Raw genomic sequence first — 16,813 nt, 5'->3', positions numbered from 1 at the left:
TACTGGTGTAAATGTAAAATTGAAAAGTTGCAAACATGCATTTCTTAAGACAGTGAGTAAATTAAAACTCACATAATTTAAAACTAATCCTGATAAATTTTTCTGTAGACCAGTTAAGTGACTCTGTTTTTTGCCAATAGCATATGCGTTTTCCTACTAGTTTTGAAATAATACAACTCTTTATTTTTTGAGTTTGTTTTAAATATGTTATTTACAGAAGGGCTTTATTAGTGTTTTATTTTATTTTATTTTATTTTTAAAGAAATTCACGTTCTTTTATTTATTTATTTATTTATTTATTTATTTATGACTGTGTTGAGTCTTCGTTCCTGTGCGAGGGCTTTCTCTAGTTGCGGCAAGTGGGGACCACTCTTCATCGCGGTGCGCGGGCCTCTCACCATCGCGGCCTCTCTTGTTGCGGAGCACAGGCTCCAGACGCGCAGGCTCAGTAACTGTGGCTCACGGGCCCAGTTGCTCCGTGGCATGTGGGATCTTCCCAGACCAGGGCTCGAACCCGTGTCCCCTGCATTGGCAGGCAGATTCTCAACCACTGCGCCACCAGGGAAGCCCTAGTGTTTTATTTTAAAATATATATTACTGAAATTTTTATAACTAGAATTTTCATTAAGGACTGCTGATAGTGTAGATCTTTTTGGTCAGACAGACATTCCTGTTTTCTCTTAAATTATGTCATTAGGTGAAATCATCAAGAAATGTCAAGTAAATGTGAATAAAATATGTTATGTGTGGCATACAATATTCTTAAATGAGTATCTAAATCAACTTGATTCTTTTCATTTGTAGTAATCTTCTAAATCAAAGAATTAAATATGCATGGATTACACACAAAGACAGAATAGTTTGGTACTTCCTACGGGTAATTAAAATAACTGAGAAAATATACTTTATTAAGCATTCACATTCAACGTTTCATGAAGAAACAACACACAATTTGTAGTCTATTCTTAGAATGTTTGTCTTGTATAAAAAATTAATACATCCTATATTTTATTTTATTTCACATTCCCAGATTGATCTTAACTTCTGAGATTTAAGGTAAGTTTAAGGAACCTTGATTCAAAGTCATTGAGGCATTTTAGTAAAGAGTTGATCTACCATAAGAAAAATACTCTTATTTAGACATTCTCTTAAAACTAAGCCATATAGACATAAAGTATTTATTTTGTTATTAAATAATTACAAAAATACTAAAGTATAATACTTTTTTATTATGGCTAAAGCTGTTACCAAGAAATTATTGGTACTTGAAGCAGGTACCACATCTGGAATCCTCCCAGCAAGTACGCATAGCAAGATCCTTTCTGTGGGCTATTTATTAGAAGATGTCGAGGAGAAGGAAGAGAAGTTGAAGACTGCATCAAGAGTTGAAGGTCACTTGATTCTGCCATAATGAAAAGCACCTAAAGACTTAGGGGCTAAGGAGGCTGATTCTAGCTGAAGTCCAGAACAAATGTTTTAATCCATCTCTTATTTGCCACATGACCTTGAGAGAGTTATCAAACCCTGTACCTCAGTTTCCTCATCTGTAAAATGAGGAAAATAATTACCTATCTTTCTTGACTGTCATTAGCATTGATTAAAAAATAAACGGAGGCATATTAAAATTTTTAAGAATTTATTTGAGCAAAAATCAATTTGAATTGCACAGCACCAAACTGGAAGTGGTTAGGAGCACTCCACTGATAGGATATTAGGGGGAAGACTTACACAAAGAAAATTTCGGAAACAAAGAAAGGAAATTATTTTATTGGCTATAGCTTAAAGCCTAGTTAACTGTTTGGTTGTTCTTAGCGTTCTGAGTTCATAGCTTTGAGGCATTTACAGGCTTAGATTTTGTTTGATTAGGTAGGCTATCATGGCATTAGAGCCACCTCAGTCTAATGACCTACTTATTTAATTAATTTAACAGCATTAAGTGATTTAATTTATGTAACACACTTCTTAAAAAGTATCTGGTTCATGTAAATACTCAACGAATATTATTTGTAATTATTATTACCAGGCTTAGTTTGAAATACGTGTGTTTTGATTTACTCCATGTCTTAACAAAGACAACCAAGGCAGCTTGTTTATGGCAACCTAGTTAATAACCACCACCTCTTATAAACCCTTTTATTTTACAGTTTGTTTTTATATTCAGTGCTGCCCTGTGTGGAGTAGTATAGGGTGCAGGTAAGATTGCCTTGTCCCAGGCCTAAAATCTATACTGGTGGCCCTGACCTGATCATGTCCAGTTGTCCCAATTTTAGGTGAACTGTTAAAATATTTTTTGTCAGAAACAAAAGAACTCTCTCAAAATGACAGCTTTTATTAAATTTTGCTTGAGGGTCTTTTCCTTTGAGGATGGTATGGGGAAAGTGTAGGCTTCTACCAGTATTCTTATCTGATCAAGAATTCATCAAGTAACAGAAAGAATTGGTCACTCCTATATTTGCATGAAACAAAACGAAACAAAAACTTTAGTAGAAAAGTAGTTGCTAATTAACATAAGTAGTTGAATTTTTAGTTCTGTACTCATGTCCTCTGAGTAAAGCCAGACCTGTATTTTATTACTCAGTTCTGATTCGTTTCCCTTGCAACAATTTCTAAGAGCAGAACAAGAGAGAAGGAGCAAGCATTTTTTTAAATCTACATACATTCAGAAAATTATAGTTTAGTAAGTGTAGGAAAATCTGCAAACTGCTATATTAATAGTTCTTTTCTTCTTTTTAGATTAAATTAACGCTGTTTGAAACAGAACACTGTTTTCATCATGATTGTTACCAAAGATGAGAGACCAAAGTCCAGAAACCATGATTTGTACCTTTTTCATGCCCTGATGATGCTAAGCATGACCATGCTGTTTCTTCCAGTCATTGGAACGTCTAAGCAAAATATTCCACGACTCAAGCTAACCTACAAAGGTAAATGTGTCCGTGTTTTTCGGGTTGCCTTCGTTTATTTAGAAATGCATACTGACTTCAGTGAAATGTTTGTAGTATTGGCATCAGTTAATAATAAGATTATTATAGAACGCAAAGCCCACTGATTCATTATTCTTGGTGAAGAAAATAGATGCCAAAACTGTTCATGTACGCTTTTCAGTTCATTATTTACAATTTTTAACTACTGATTAGCATAATTAGGAAATTTTGGTCAGCAAGTTGTAGTCAGTTTTTGTTTTTTTTTTGGTTATGCTTTGCGGCATGTGGGATCTTAGCTCCTCTACCACAGATGGAACCCGCGCCCCCTGCACTGGAAGCATAGAGTCTTAACCACTGGACCGCCAGGGAAGTCCCTGTAGTCAGTTTTATATTAAAATAAATCAATACCTATGTATGGTCAGGCCACTCAAGATAGCCGTTCTCTTGCTCTCTGTAAGTCCCCTGTTCAACCAGTGCCTGCTTCACCTATACCCTACTCACCTGACAGACCTTCCCACATGATTGCCCCATGCCCCAGCTAATGATTGTTCTAATTTTAGCCACCGTGATAGCCTATCAAAGGGGCAGTTAGGGGCGGGCCCCTCTGCTGGTTTCCCTGGTAACTGATGAGCCAAACTGCCGTCAATTTCCCTTATAAGTGGTAACCTCCCCCTGCCCGTGGGAGTGAAGCTTGCCCGCTTTGTCGCTTGGCCATGAGCCGCCGCATACATGGTGGGGTGTTGCTCCAGAACCTTGCTTCAGACATGTAAGATCTCCCATCCATTAAACCACTGATGTCTCTGTCGCTGGCTCCGGGCTCTTTGGTCTTGAAGCTGGGCAAACACAAGCCTTGTAGGCCTGTGGGGTGCAGCTCAACAACCTAAAAACAGAAAAAAAAAAAAAAAAAAAAAAATCATTAATTCTACACAGCTGCTACTAATTCGTTGATCCTTAGTATTTTTTAAAACAGTAAGATATCTTCAAAAATATTAACAAACTAAAATACCTTGAATATCTCACGCATATACATATTTTATTGTTTAAAAAATAGTCTGTGTGAAAAGCTTAAAATACAGAGATGAGAAAACATTTAAGAAATGAAATCTACTAAGCTAATTGTTTTCAAATGTTTAAATTAGTATGAAAGCAAAGTTTATATGCTAATATGTGTTTATATGTAAGTGTAATATATCAATATATATATCGAGAGAGAGAGAACGAGCCAAGTTTCATGCTCAAAGATTTTTTTTTTTTTTTTTCTGTAATATCCCCTTGGCTTCTTTAATACCTAAGTAACAAGAGGAATGTAGGGGACTCAAACTCCTTTATTCTGAACTTGGCAGGTAAAAATTATGCTGGCAGTTTTAATCTTTAAGACAACTTATTTTCAGCTCAAATTAAATATCAATAATAAAAGCAAATTTGATGTCTAATGTAAGCTTAAGTGGAATTACCTTATTATACTCATTACACATTTCATATGTTGGTATTTCTTTGGAATTTATACCTCATGAATTAAAGAGTTAAGGTAACATTATTTTTGAGTTTTTATATTCTCGAATTTCTAGAACAGAGACAGCTAATCTATGGTTAAAAAAATTCAGGACATTGCCTTTGTGCAGTTGAGGGAAGGATTGAATGGAAAGGGATATGAGAGGAAACTTTCTGGGCTTATGGAAATGTTCTCTATCCTGATAGAGATATGGATCACCCAAGTATATAATATCGACTTTTCACAACCCATCATATTACACGTGTCAGATTTGTTTGCCTGTTTTCAAAATTTATCTTAAGAACAGAACAGAAAACAAGTATGAAAAGCCAAACAATAAAAAAAAAAAAAAAGAGAAAGTGTGAAAATAGATTGAACGGAAAAAAAAAAGAAATACTACCTGGTTTCTGTGATATAGTGAATAACACAAGAGCGTTGCATTGATGAGAGTGGACAATGCAAAATAAATTAGACTTGGAAAGAAACTTTAATAATAGTTAATACTCACTGAGGATTCATCATGAGCAAAGCATTGGTATAAGGAATTTGTGTGAATTATGTCATTTTATCCTCATCACCACCCTGTGAGGTGGGGATTATTATCATCTGCCTATAAATGAGGTTACTGAGGTACTGAGAAATTAAGAAATTAAGGTCTCAAATTAGTTGGTGGCTCCGCTCCTGAGTCAGCCCCATGCTTTGGAGAGCCTGGGTGCCTGATCATATTTCTCACACCCTAGACAAGAGCAGCAGTTCTTCCCTGAGGCACTTACCTACCGAAGTGAACTTTAAAGTTCACAGAAGCATCATGCTGATATTTGACTAACTGATTATATGATTTCAGTTGTCAAAATTAAATGGAGTTGAAGAAGACCACACGCTCTTGGTAGCCAAAAGAGATTTACAGACTTTGATAATCTTATGGGAAAAAGGGAGATGGTCATTGTGCTAATTTGTGTTCATAATCAAAATTTTATACGAGTGACTGTAAAATATTAACTCAAATGTGGTAACTTGATCATTAGAAAATAACAAATCAGTTCCTAAAAATAAAAAAATTAAAAAACATTAATTTTATGTAGCTGCTGCTAATTAGTTTATCCCTAGTTAGAGGGGTTTTTTTTTTGGTATGAATCTATGTTTTTGTATTAATGCTTGGAATCAACCATATAAGAGTTCAAAATCCTGTTTTATTTATCTCTCTATAGATTTTCACTCTTTCTAGCACCTAGTACTTATATAAAAGGAGAACTGGTATAAATGTTGGATTAAATGCAATAAGAACTATTCGTTGGATGGTTCTTATATTTAGTATACTTTCCAAATGTTATATTTTTTAGATATTTATCTACATGTAGATTATCTATTGATACATGTCAAAAGCAATAGCAAAGACTGAATGCAGGGAAGGAATTTAAAAAATCTCTCAACTCACCCTCAGTACACACACACACACACACACACACACACACACACACACACACACTCACTACCCCCTCACCCCCTCTCCCCTTGTTCCCCCTTTCTCCTCTCCCCCCTCCCCCTCCCTCTTTCCTATAGCGCCCTGTGGCTGCTGTTAACCATTCATTGCCAGATTGTATGCTAATAATAGAGTAGTGATCTTGGCTAGGAGAATTACTGACAATGCTTACAGAATATGCCTCTTTCCACCTGTAAGAATTTAGGGACTTTTCTTCGGAAATCATCAGTTCAGCACTATGAAGTAAGTATGCATTAACCATACGCTTGGGAGAATTTCAACAGTTTCCCTAGCCACCTCTTCTCTGCCTATCTGAGAGTGTAAAAGGAAAGTAGTTCAAATCCTGATATAATAGTTTTTAAAAGTAGCCTATTCCTGAATAAACAAAGTTATGACATAAAAATCACTGCTAACTTGGGGTTATGATGAGGAAAATTCCTGCCTCTGAGATAATAATCACAACTCTCCTTTGGCATTTTCTCTTTCTCTTATGACTGACTAATGAGTGAAGATCAGCTAGTATCACCCATTGCTTAGTTTTGAGGGAGTCTAAAACTTCGTGCTTGGCATTAAAATACTGCCAGAATGTGGGGTTAGAAAAATCAGTCAAAATGAAAAATTAACTGTATTTTCAAAAATAATTCATTTTTATGAGCACAAAATCAGCTTTGCTTTCCATAACTCAAGCTTCCTTAGGTGCAGACCAGAGACGCAGCCAGTATCAGTAGAGTTAGCTACTTTAAACAGCTGCAAGATTATTTTGAGGGATTTCTTAAAGGCCAACAGAAATAAAATAACCATTTTATCCAAAGAATGCTCTTTGATAAAGACTTAGCTTTGAACCTCTGAATCCACAGGAGCTTGTTTGGTTCTATTGTTGTGTAAAGGGATTTCCCCTCAGTTGCATATTTTGAATTCTTGCACATTTATGCATACTAAATCAGCTTCTTGAGTAACAAGTAAGGAAACTTAGAGGTCAGGATGTTCTGTATTTCTGGGTTTTGTGTTATAAGGGTAATACATATATATATGGCCTTACAAGGTGAGCTTCTCACAGTGACTTGTATACTTTATACTGCAGATGTAGTAAATATAATTTTTGAAAAATGACCAACTTCAGTCTTGCAATTACTGTAAACATTTTTTGTATTATAAATCATCATGAAGGAACTCATACGGGTTAAGTTTATACCCAGGAATCATTAGTATCTGCAATGGTATTTGTTTGGAAAACTCCTAAAGATGAGATAGGTAATATAGCTAAAGAGGGAATGGGCAAAAACTTTGAAAAAGGAAGAGAAAAGTCACTGTCCCTCTTGAATTTCTTTACCAGATAGGGAGGCAAACAATAAACAGGTGAACAAACAGATGAAGGTTATTTCAAATAGTGGGAAGTTCTATCAGGAACATCAAACAGGAGACTGCATCCAGGACCCTACTTAGACTTTAGGACACTATGAAGAACCATCATTTTTATACCCATTTTATAGATAAGAAACATGAGGTCAGAACCTGAAGGCCTTGCCCCAAAGCAAGAAGCTGTTAAGTGGCAGAACTAACTTGTGTGTTTTCATCTCTCTAGTTCCAGGCCCATGTTCTTGCCACCTTGTGCCCTTGAGGGAGACATTGCATGTTCAGGAACACGAATATCAAGATATAAAAAAAAAAAAGTACAAGGTTTCATTATTACATCTTCGGCAGTATGCTCTTCTCAGTAACTACCAATAGTACTAATTATTTTTTGCTCCTCCAAAACTTATGTCTTTTCATAGAAAAGAAAACTGGAAATCATCTTTAAAATTTTTATCTGCTATTGTATAACTAAACATTAGTGCATTTGATAGAATAGTTCTTTATCTTGTTTGAGTCTTCTGAGGAATGAGTGGATAAGTCTATATATTTTTCATTATTTACAAATGACTCTATTTAGCTGTGAAATGTGGTGTGCCTCAAGTAGAGATTCATGGCTATTTGACTCATCTAACTTGTTTGATTTGACTAGTTTTGTATCAGTTCTGTTATCTCGATTGAGTATAGCAGTGAAGAAGGCGGGTTCTGAAGCCAAACTGCTTATTAGGTCTTAACTGCTGTTACTAGTTGTGGGATATATGGATGTTTATTTTATGTACTGCAGTTTTCCAAGTGCATTAATTTATTTAATTCTAATGAGGTAGTGTGAAGGTGTCTTGATCCATGTAAAGCACGTAAAACAGTGTTTGGCATAGTAAACATTTAATAAATGCTGTCAATTATTAATTTTTGTGAAACACTATTATCTTGCTAGATATTAATGGTTGTTCCCAGACCAGAGTTTTCCCTATATAAACAAGTTTGAAAAATATTACATAGTTTCCTCCTGGGGATTTACAGCATATATTAAAATTGCTTCTGTTTACTCTCAAACATTTTCTACTAGGGTTAGTTTCCCTCAGTCCAGTACCACCCACAGATGGTGAATTTATTGAAGGTACTTTCCAGTATTTTTATCTTCATGGTCTTCTAGTAGTTAACAAGCAGTTAGGTCATTATTGACTTTGATAAGAGTAGTGTCTTTGAGTGGTTGGTAGCCTTCAGGGTGGGTTAAAAGGAATCATAAAATCATTCAGGAGTTCCTTTCTAAAGTGGACATTTTTGTTGTCAAATCAATGAGAAAGGAAGATGACTTGCTCTGAATATCTCTCCTTAAGTACATAGGAAAGAAACATTATCAATCTTATAGTAAGAATTCCCATATATTTTCTTCTATAGAGCAAGTCATTGATGGTTTAATTTTTAATGGACTCACTTGTTTTCCCAGATGTATTTTCTCTAAACTGAGGCTCTGTGTGGGACTGGGCTTTCGTAGGTTTAAGAGATCAAGGATAATATTATTGTGTATTTGATATTCAGCTCTCAGTGGTTAATAACAATAGTTTCTGATGCCCACTGTTTCCAGCCCCATGCTGGCAACAAGGGGATCTATTAGCAAGTAGAAGAGGCAAAACTCCCTGGCATCATGTAGTTTATATTCTGATACAGAAAGGTAGACCATACATAAGTACATTACACAGCAAGATGGAAGATGATAAGTGCTATGGAGAAAAATGAATCAGGAAAGTTGATTGGTGGGGGTGTAGTAGTCAAATATGGTGCTCAAGAAAGAGCTCACCCAGAGAGTGATGTTTTCACAGATACTTCAAGAAATTATTGTTGCAAGTCATGCAGATACTCAGGAAAGGAATATTTTTGGCAAAAGGAACAGCAAGTGCAAAAGTCCTGAGGTGAAAAGGTGTCTGGCATGTTCAAGGATCTTAAAGAAGACAGTATGGCAAAAAAACCAGTGGAATGGGAGAAAGAAGAAAATTGATTAAATCAGAGAGTTAATAGGAAGGAAGAAGGATGAGATCCTTTCACTGCTGCCATTGTTAAAACGTTGGTTTTTAGTCTGAGTGTTACGGGAATCCATTGGAGAATTTTGAGCACAGAGGTGACATGGTCTGACTTTCATTATTATAGGATCACTCTGGTTTCTGTACTGTGTGTGCACTGAAAGGGAGAGATCAGGGAAATAGGGAGCCAAGTCTGAGAGGACTGTAATAATCCAGGTGAGAAATGATGGTCTATGAGCCAGACTAGTTGCAGTGGAGGTAGGAGAAGAAGATATGAAGGTAGAGCCAACAGGATTTGTTGATGGATTGGATATGAAGTAAGAGAGAAGTCAAATCTGACTCCGTGGTTTTTTTGTTTGTTTGTTTTTGATCTAAGGATGGGGTTACTATTAACTGAGATGGCAGAGACTGTGAAAGAATGTTGTGTGGGAAGATCAAGTGGACATATTCGTTTGAGAAGGCTATTAGATATCTAAGTAAGATGCCTAGAAAGCACTTGAGTATATCATTTTTGGAGTTTATAGGTGATGTCAATTGGAGATTTGGCAGTTAGCATAGAGAAAATTTTAAATCCATGAAACTCTGTGAGATGACTAAGGGATATAGAAAATTTAGAGGATTGAGTTCTGGGATACTCTTAAGTCAGGAAATTAGTGAAAGGAAGACTGAGCATCTAAGTGAACTAAAAGAAGTGCCCAGGTATGTAGGAGAAAAACCAGAAGTTGTGGTGTAGAGAAAGTTAAATGAAGAAAGTAAGAAAAGGGATTATCAGCAGTGTCACATTCAGCTAATGTGTCACGAAAGATAAGTAAAAATTAACATTAAATTTAACAACAGAAGTCTGTTGTCTACCTTGATAAGAGCAGTGTCTTTAAGTGTGGGAGCCAGTGCACAACTCGGATGGATTCTGAAGAGCATGGGCTCGGGAACTGGAGGCAAGTGTAGATGATTCTTTCAAGGAGTTTTCCCATAATAGAGACATGGGCAGTAGTAGCTGGAAGGACAATGAGATCAAGAGACTTGTTTTTTTCATGAGCTAAACAACAGCATATTTATTTGTTAATTGAAATAATCTAGGAGAGGAATAATTAATGATTCAGGAGAAATGTGGGATAATTCATACCCTATTGAAGAAAATAATGATTTTTTTTCCTCTAAAATCAGGCTACTTTTAGAACATATGTTAATAAAACTGGCTTATTTTGCATAGTAAGCTATTGTCTGGTTCATTATCAGTGTCAACTGTTGTGTAGGTGGAAAGAGAGGTTAAACAGATATAAAAATATATTCAGTTTGATATATTGATATAGGTTGTAAGTACTACATATGTTTAGAAAATTGTTATGTAAGGATTTAGAAATAAAACTTCAGAAAGATTAAATAATAACCTCAGAGTCACATAAGTAGATAATTAAAAAGCTGATCCAAGCCTTCTGCATTTCAGTTCAATAGTGTTTGTACTACAACTTGCCTGTATCCAACACTGTGATTTAGTAATGATTAAAATCTATTTAACACTATGTAGAGCATTCTTCTAAACATGATTGATCTGTAGAGGTTCACCGAGTGGTAGGAGTTACCTAATAATATACGGTAACATATGATGTAATATTGCCATACAAAAGTATCATAGAAAAAGTGTTCCTGGAATTAGGAGCATACATAAAAATCACTGAGGCCTATGTGGTCAGCAGTGTCCTCCTGGCAGGGTAAAGGAGAGCTACATCATGAGACGCTTGAATTGCATCCTTGTTATGCATAAATATGGAAGGAACTTATAAGGGCATAATTTAAGTAAAGGCAAATTTTTCTGGGATTAAACCCAGTCCACTATTTTTTGGTTAAAATAGGTTTCTTTGAATAGATCGTATACTGTATATAGTTGGTTTACTATTCTGTAAATTACTGAGGAGATAAAATTTTTTATATACGATTTCTTGATATATGACTTCACTTACCTAAAATTTGGCTCTAATTTCTTGGGTCTTATTAAAGGAATTTTTACAGTGAGATTCTTTCAGTATAAATGTAAAAATATAAGTTTACAGGTATTTTTTAAATGAATGTCATTGGGTCTTTTTAACAGAAAATTTGGCAAATGCCTCTCTCTTTCTTAAGAACTTGTAATATACATTTTGCATTTTTCTGAGTCCTTTCAACATGCTGTTTTAACCCTATTAATACAAAAGAGGCATAAATTAAAGCTAAAGTGCTTTTTACTTAGAAAGAAAGATACTCATAAAGAGGTTTATTTCACTAAAGCCAAAGTGAGCCAGACACAGTCTAGAAAATAAGATAAATATTTCAGTAATCCCAATGGAATGGTAAAGTGGAGGAAGCAATAGAAGTGAACTTGTCTGTGGGTATGTTCCATAAAAACAGTAAGTAGAATTGTTTTTAAAAAGAACCTTGCTTTTCTAAGTAATGGTAAATCTTAAAATATAAAATATAGCTGTAATGGGTGATAGGGCTTAGAGTTAGAAGACCTCGATAGGTCTTAGCTTTCTCTAAGAAAAAAGAGAAAATTTCTAGGTTTTAGCTTTCTCTGCCATGTACTGTTCTTGTACCATTAGAACAGTTGTTTGCTCTTTCTGAATCTACGTTTTCTCATCTGGAAATTAGTGATCATCCTTTGGTTAAGGATCAAATGAAATAATAGAGGAAAAGCTCCTTGGAAGTTATAAAGCACAAATGGATATTATGATAGGCTTCAAAGAGAGACCAGACATAATATATTACTGAATTAATTGAAGTAAAATGTGAAGAAAATTCAAGGTCTTTAAAAATATATTTAGGCATCTTAGATACAATTTCTCCTGCCACACATAATAGGACATTTACTTGAAAGTCAATAAATAAATCATAACTTGTCATCTTTACATTTTCCTTCCAGGTTAATGCATATTAAATGAATGTACTTCTCTTCTTTGTATGAGAAAATGGAGGGGAAAAAGTTTTATATGTCATTGGTTGAAACTAAGTAGGTTATTTATCACGTATAGCAATTAAGTTAGTTATAAGTTAATCACATTGGTCACATCTGTACATCCCTTATTCTAACAATGTAGTATTGTAGAGGAAAAATAATAATAATTTGGCTATTTTGCATAAATAAACACATCATCATATAAGGGTTTGAGAGAAACTGTAGTGTGGAGAAGAAAGAGAGTCCAGCACTTCACGGCAATTGGGGCCACAGTGTTCTTTAGCTTTTCTACTCCAGCTGTGGTTCAAGGACCAGTAGCGCCAGCATAATTTTAGAGCTTGTTAGAAATGCAGAATCTCAGGCCCCCTCCCAGACTTCTCAGTGAGAGTCCATTTTTTAGCAAGAATCCCAGCTGATCTGAATGCATGTTAATCCTGAGAAGCACTGCTTTTAGAGTGTTTTATTTCCAACTCCCTCCTCTTCCCACCTCCCTCTCCTCCATCCTCCCACCCCCAACACACACAGGAGCATTTGGATATCACAACAGGAATCTCTTATGATTGCAAAGCATTAGAGCCACAATTGGGTCTCCAAATGGTCTACTAACCTCTCTGAATTATTAATAATCCTGTAATAAATCCTGGTTTAGATGGAAGGTAGATAAACCAACATAAACAAGAATCACTAGTTTGAAAAATCATCAGTTAAATGTTTGTTAGACTTCTTATGTGAAAGAAGAGGTGATGAATTGCAGCAGTAATTTAGACATTATTCTTATCTGCTAGGGCTTCTAGTCTTTTTAAGGGACAAAATAACTGCAAAAAGATTGATGCCATAGGATTAGGGTAAATAAAACCAAATATTTCAAAGAATTTCGGAGGAGGTTGGGTGAGAAATTGAACTTTGAACATTGGAAGAAATTTAGAGTTTATTGAATGAAGTATATGTTGGCACTGGAGGATTTTGATCATGAAATTCTAACTTAATTCTAATTTAAGGGAAAAAAACAATAGACAGCATCATGTGGGAGAGATTGGAGAGGGAGGGGGGCAAGGAACATGGTTGTTTAGGAGCCTGTTATAGTAATTTTGAGAAGCAGTAATATGGCTCTTAGCCTGGCTGATGATAAGAATAAATGTTTAGGAAGAAGAATAGATCATTTGCATGAGGAAATCTGTAAGGCTTTAAATTTACCTGGAAGTTGATGTGAGGGAAATGCAATATACTTACAGGTAGCAATTATTTAAATAGGGGAATAAAAGAGTAAGGGAATAAGGAAGAGTAACTAAAAACGATTCTGTTATCTTGAGCCTGGGAACTAGGTCATGTCATTAAAGTCATTATAGTCAGTAGGACCAGGTGGTTGGGGGAGAAATGACAGTACCAAGCAGGCTACTGGAAATTCTGATCTGTGACTTAGGAGAGGCAGTGGGGTTTTAGGTGTCTATTTTGAAGTCATCAGCAGAGAACTAACAATTTATGGGAAACTATAAATGGAAAACATGATCTCATTGTTTATGCCCTGTAATACTGCCTGAAATTAGGGAAGACATTATTCTGTGACTGTATCTTGAATCTCCCTCTTGGAAGTCCATAAGCATATTCTGATGCAAATTCTGTGCACACCTGTACAGAATTATCTTCCTTGGGTAAGCTAGAGGACCCTTTCTGGAGAAAACCTAGAGAAAAGTTGCACAGATAACTGACATCTGTTTGTTCTGAATGAAAAGCCAAAAGGAAATTTTCCTGAATCAGTGGAAATTAATTTTCAGATCAGATGTCACACTGAATGCCCAGCATGATAAGTGAAAAACAAAACAAGACATATTCAGGCCAATTATTTTAAGTTTTATAATAGCAAGAGTGAGGAGGTGAAAGGAAAGACACAAGACATTCAAAAGCTTGGGACACTGATGGCATGAGACTTCTAAACCATAACTTTGGAAGCCAGAGGATAGTATATAAATGCCTCAGCTCTCTCAGGGTGAAAGCTATTCAGCCCAGAATTCTATAGTTAGCCCAATTATCAACAAAGGTAAATTAAAGACATTTTCACACATGGAAAATTCCAAAAATATAAGTCACAGTCACTCTTTTTTAGGAAACTTCTGGAGATGTGCTCACCAAATTAAGAAAATAAATCAAAGAGGAAAGACAAGGGATCCAGGAAAAATGAGTTTCATACTAGGAGAGTGGTAGAAGGAAGTTTGAGGAAGTTATTCCTGAGGCCAGAGAATAGACAGTCCAGGTTGGAGCAGGAGGAAGAAAGGGCCAAAAGGGGATGTTTCCTGGAGGAAAACAAAAAACAATCTGACAGAGTTTCATTTGAAAATTTTATGGAGGCATTTTTCAGAAGGTGTGGAAAGTTTTGATCATGATATTAAGGATGTCTAAGCAAATGTCACAATTGGGAAATTATTAACAAAAGCAACATTTTTTTTTTTTCAAGAAAGAAAGTATAATCAGAGAACACTATTTTTTTTTTTTAACATCTTTATTGGAGTATAATTGCTTTACCGTGGTGTGTTAGTTTCTGCTTTATAGCAAAGTGAATCAGCTATACATATACATATATCCCCATATCTCTTCCCTCTTGCATCTCCCTCCCTCCAACCCTCCGTATCCCACACCCCTAGGTGGTCACAAAGCACCGAGCTGATCTCCCTGTGCTATGTGGCTGCTTCCCACTAGCTATCTATTTTACGTTTGGTAGTGTATATAAATCCATGCCACTCTCTCACTTCATCCCAGCTTACCCTTCCCCCTCCCCGTGTCCTCAAGTCCATTCTCTAAGTCTGCCTCTTTATTCCTGTCCTGCCCCTAGGTTCTTAAGAACCACTTTTTTTTTTTTTTTTTTTTTTTTTTTTTAGATTCCATATATATGTGTTAGCATACGGTATTTGTTTTTCTCTTTCTGGCTTACTTCACTCTGTATGACAGATTCTAGGTCCATCCACCTCACTACAAATAACTCAATTTTGTTTCTTTTTATGGCTGAGTAATATTCCATTGTATATATGTGCCACATCTTCTTTATCCATTCATCTGTCGATGGACACTTAGGTTGCTTCCATGTCCTGGCTATTGTAAATAGAGCTGCAATGAACATTGTGGTACATGTCTCTTTTTGACTTATGGTTTTCTCAGGGTATATGCCCAGAGGTGGGATTGCTGGGTCATATGGTAGTTCTATTTTTAGTTTTTTCAGGAACCTCCATACTATTCTCCATAGTGGCTGTATCAATTTACATTCCCACCAACAGTGCAAGAGGGTTCCCTTTTCTCCACACCCTCTCCAGCATTTATTGTTTGTAAATTTTCTAATGATGGCTATTCTGACTGGTGTGAGATGATATCTCATTGTAGTTTTGATTTGCATTTCTCTAATGATTAATGATGTTGAGCATTCTTTCATGTGTTTGTTGGCAATGTGTGTATCTTCTTTGGAGAAATGTCTATTTAGGTCTTCTGCCCAGTTTTGGATTAGGTTGTTTGTTTTTTTGATACTGAGCTGCATGAGCTGATTGTAAATTTTGAAGATTAATCCTTTGTCAGTTGCTTCATTTGCAAATATTTTCTCCCATTCTGAGGGTTGTCTTTTCGTCTTGTTTATTGTTTCCTTTGCTGTGCAAAAGCTTTTAAGTTTCATTAGGACCCATTTGTTTATTTTTGTTTTTATTTCCATTCCTCTAGGAGGTGGGTAAAAAAGGATCTTGCTGTGATTTGTGCCATGGAGTGTTCTGCCTGTATTTTCCTCTAAGAGTTTGATAGTGTCTAGCCTTACATTTAGATCTTTAATCCATTTTGAGTTTATTTTTGTGTATGGTGTTAGGGAGTGTTCTAATTTCATTCTTTCGCATGTAGCTGTACAGTTTTCCCAGCACCACTTATCGAAAAGGCTGTCTTTTCTCCATTGTATATTCTTGCCTCCTTTATCAAAGGTAAGCTGACCATATGTGCATGGGTTTATCTCTGGGCTTTCTATCCTGTTCCATTGATCTATATTTCTGTTTTTGTGCCAGTACCATACTGTCTTGATTACTGTAGCTTTGTAGTATAGTCTGAAGTCAGGGAGCCTGATTCCTCCAGCTCCGTTTTTCTTTCTCAGGATTGCTTTGGCTATTCGGGGTCTTCTGTGTTTCCACACAAATTGTGAAAATTTTGTTCTAGTTCTGTGAAAAATGCCAGTGGTAGTTTGATAGGGATTGCATTGAATCTATAGATTGCTTTGGGCAGTACAGTCATTTTCACAATGTTGATTCTTCCAATCCAAGAACATGGTATATCTCTCCATCTATTTGTATCATCTTTAATTTCTTTCATCGGTGTCTTATAGTTTTCTGCATACAGGTCTTTTGTCTCCTTAGGTAGGTTTATTCCTAAGTATTTTGTTCTTTTTGTTGCAATTGTAAATGAGAGTGTTTCCTTAATTTCATTTTCAGATTTTTCATCATTAGTGTATAGGAATGCAAGAGATTTCTGTGCATTAATTTTGTATCCTGCTATTTACCAAATTCATTGATTAGCTGTAGCAGCTTTCTGGTAGCATCTTTAGGATTCTCTATGTATAGTGTCATGTCATCTGCAAACAGTGACAGTTTTACTTGTTTTCCTGTTTGGATT

At 35.6% G+C, this 16,813-nt stretch overlaps 1 protein-coding gene across 2 annotated transcripts in view; it reads left to right on the top strand.

The window, feature by feature from the left end:
* SEMA3D (semaphorin 3D) overlaps positions 1-16,813 on the top strand; it is a 207,799-nt gene that overhangs the window by 68,799 nt on the left and 122,187 nt on the right. For both annotated transcript variants that reach the window (XM_068550466.1, XM_068550465.1), the window contains one exon: positions 2,734-2,924. In XM_068550466.1, coding sequence (XP_068406567.1) covers positions 2,774-2,924 — 151 coding nt within the window. In that variant the 5' untranslated portion in view covers positions 2,734-2,773. The remainder of the gene's footprint in view (positions 1-2,733; positions 2,925-16,813) is intronic.

This window comes from Eschrichtius robustus, chromosome 8 (assembly GCF_028021215.1).
Source record: "Eschrichtius robustus isolate mEscRob2 chromosome 8, mEscRob2.pri, whole genome shotgun sequence".
Taxonomy (NCBI): Eukaryota; Metazoa; Chordata; class Mammalia; order Artiodactyla; family Eschrichtiidae; genus Eschrichtius; species Eschrichtius robustus.
This window is presented reverse-complemented; position numbering and strand designations above follow the sequence as displayed.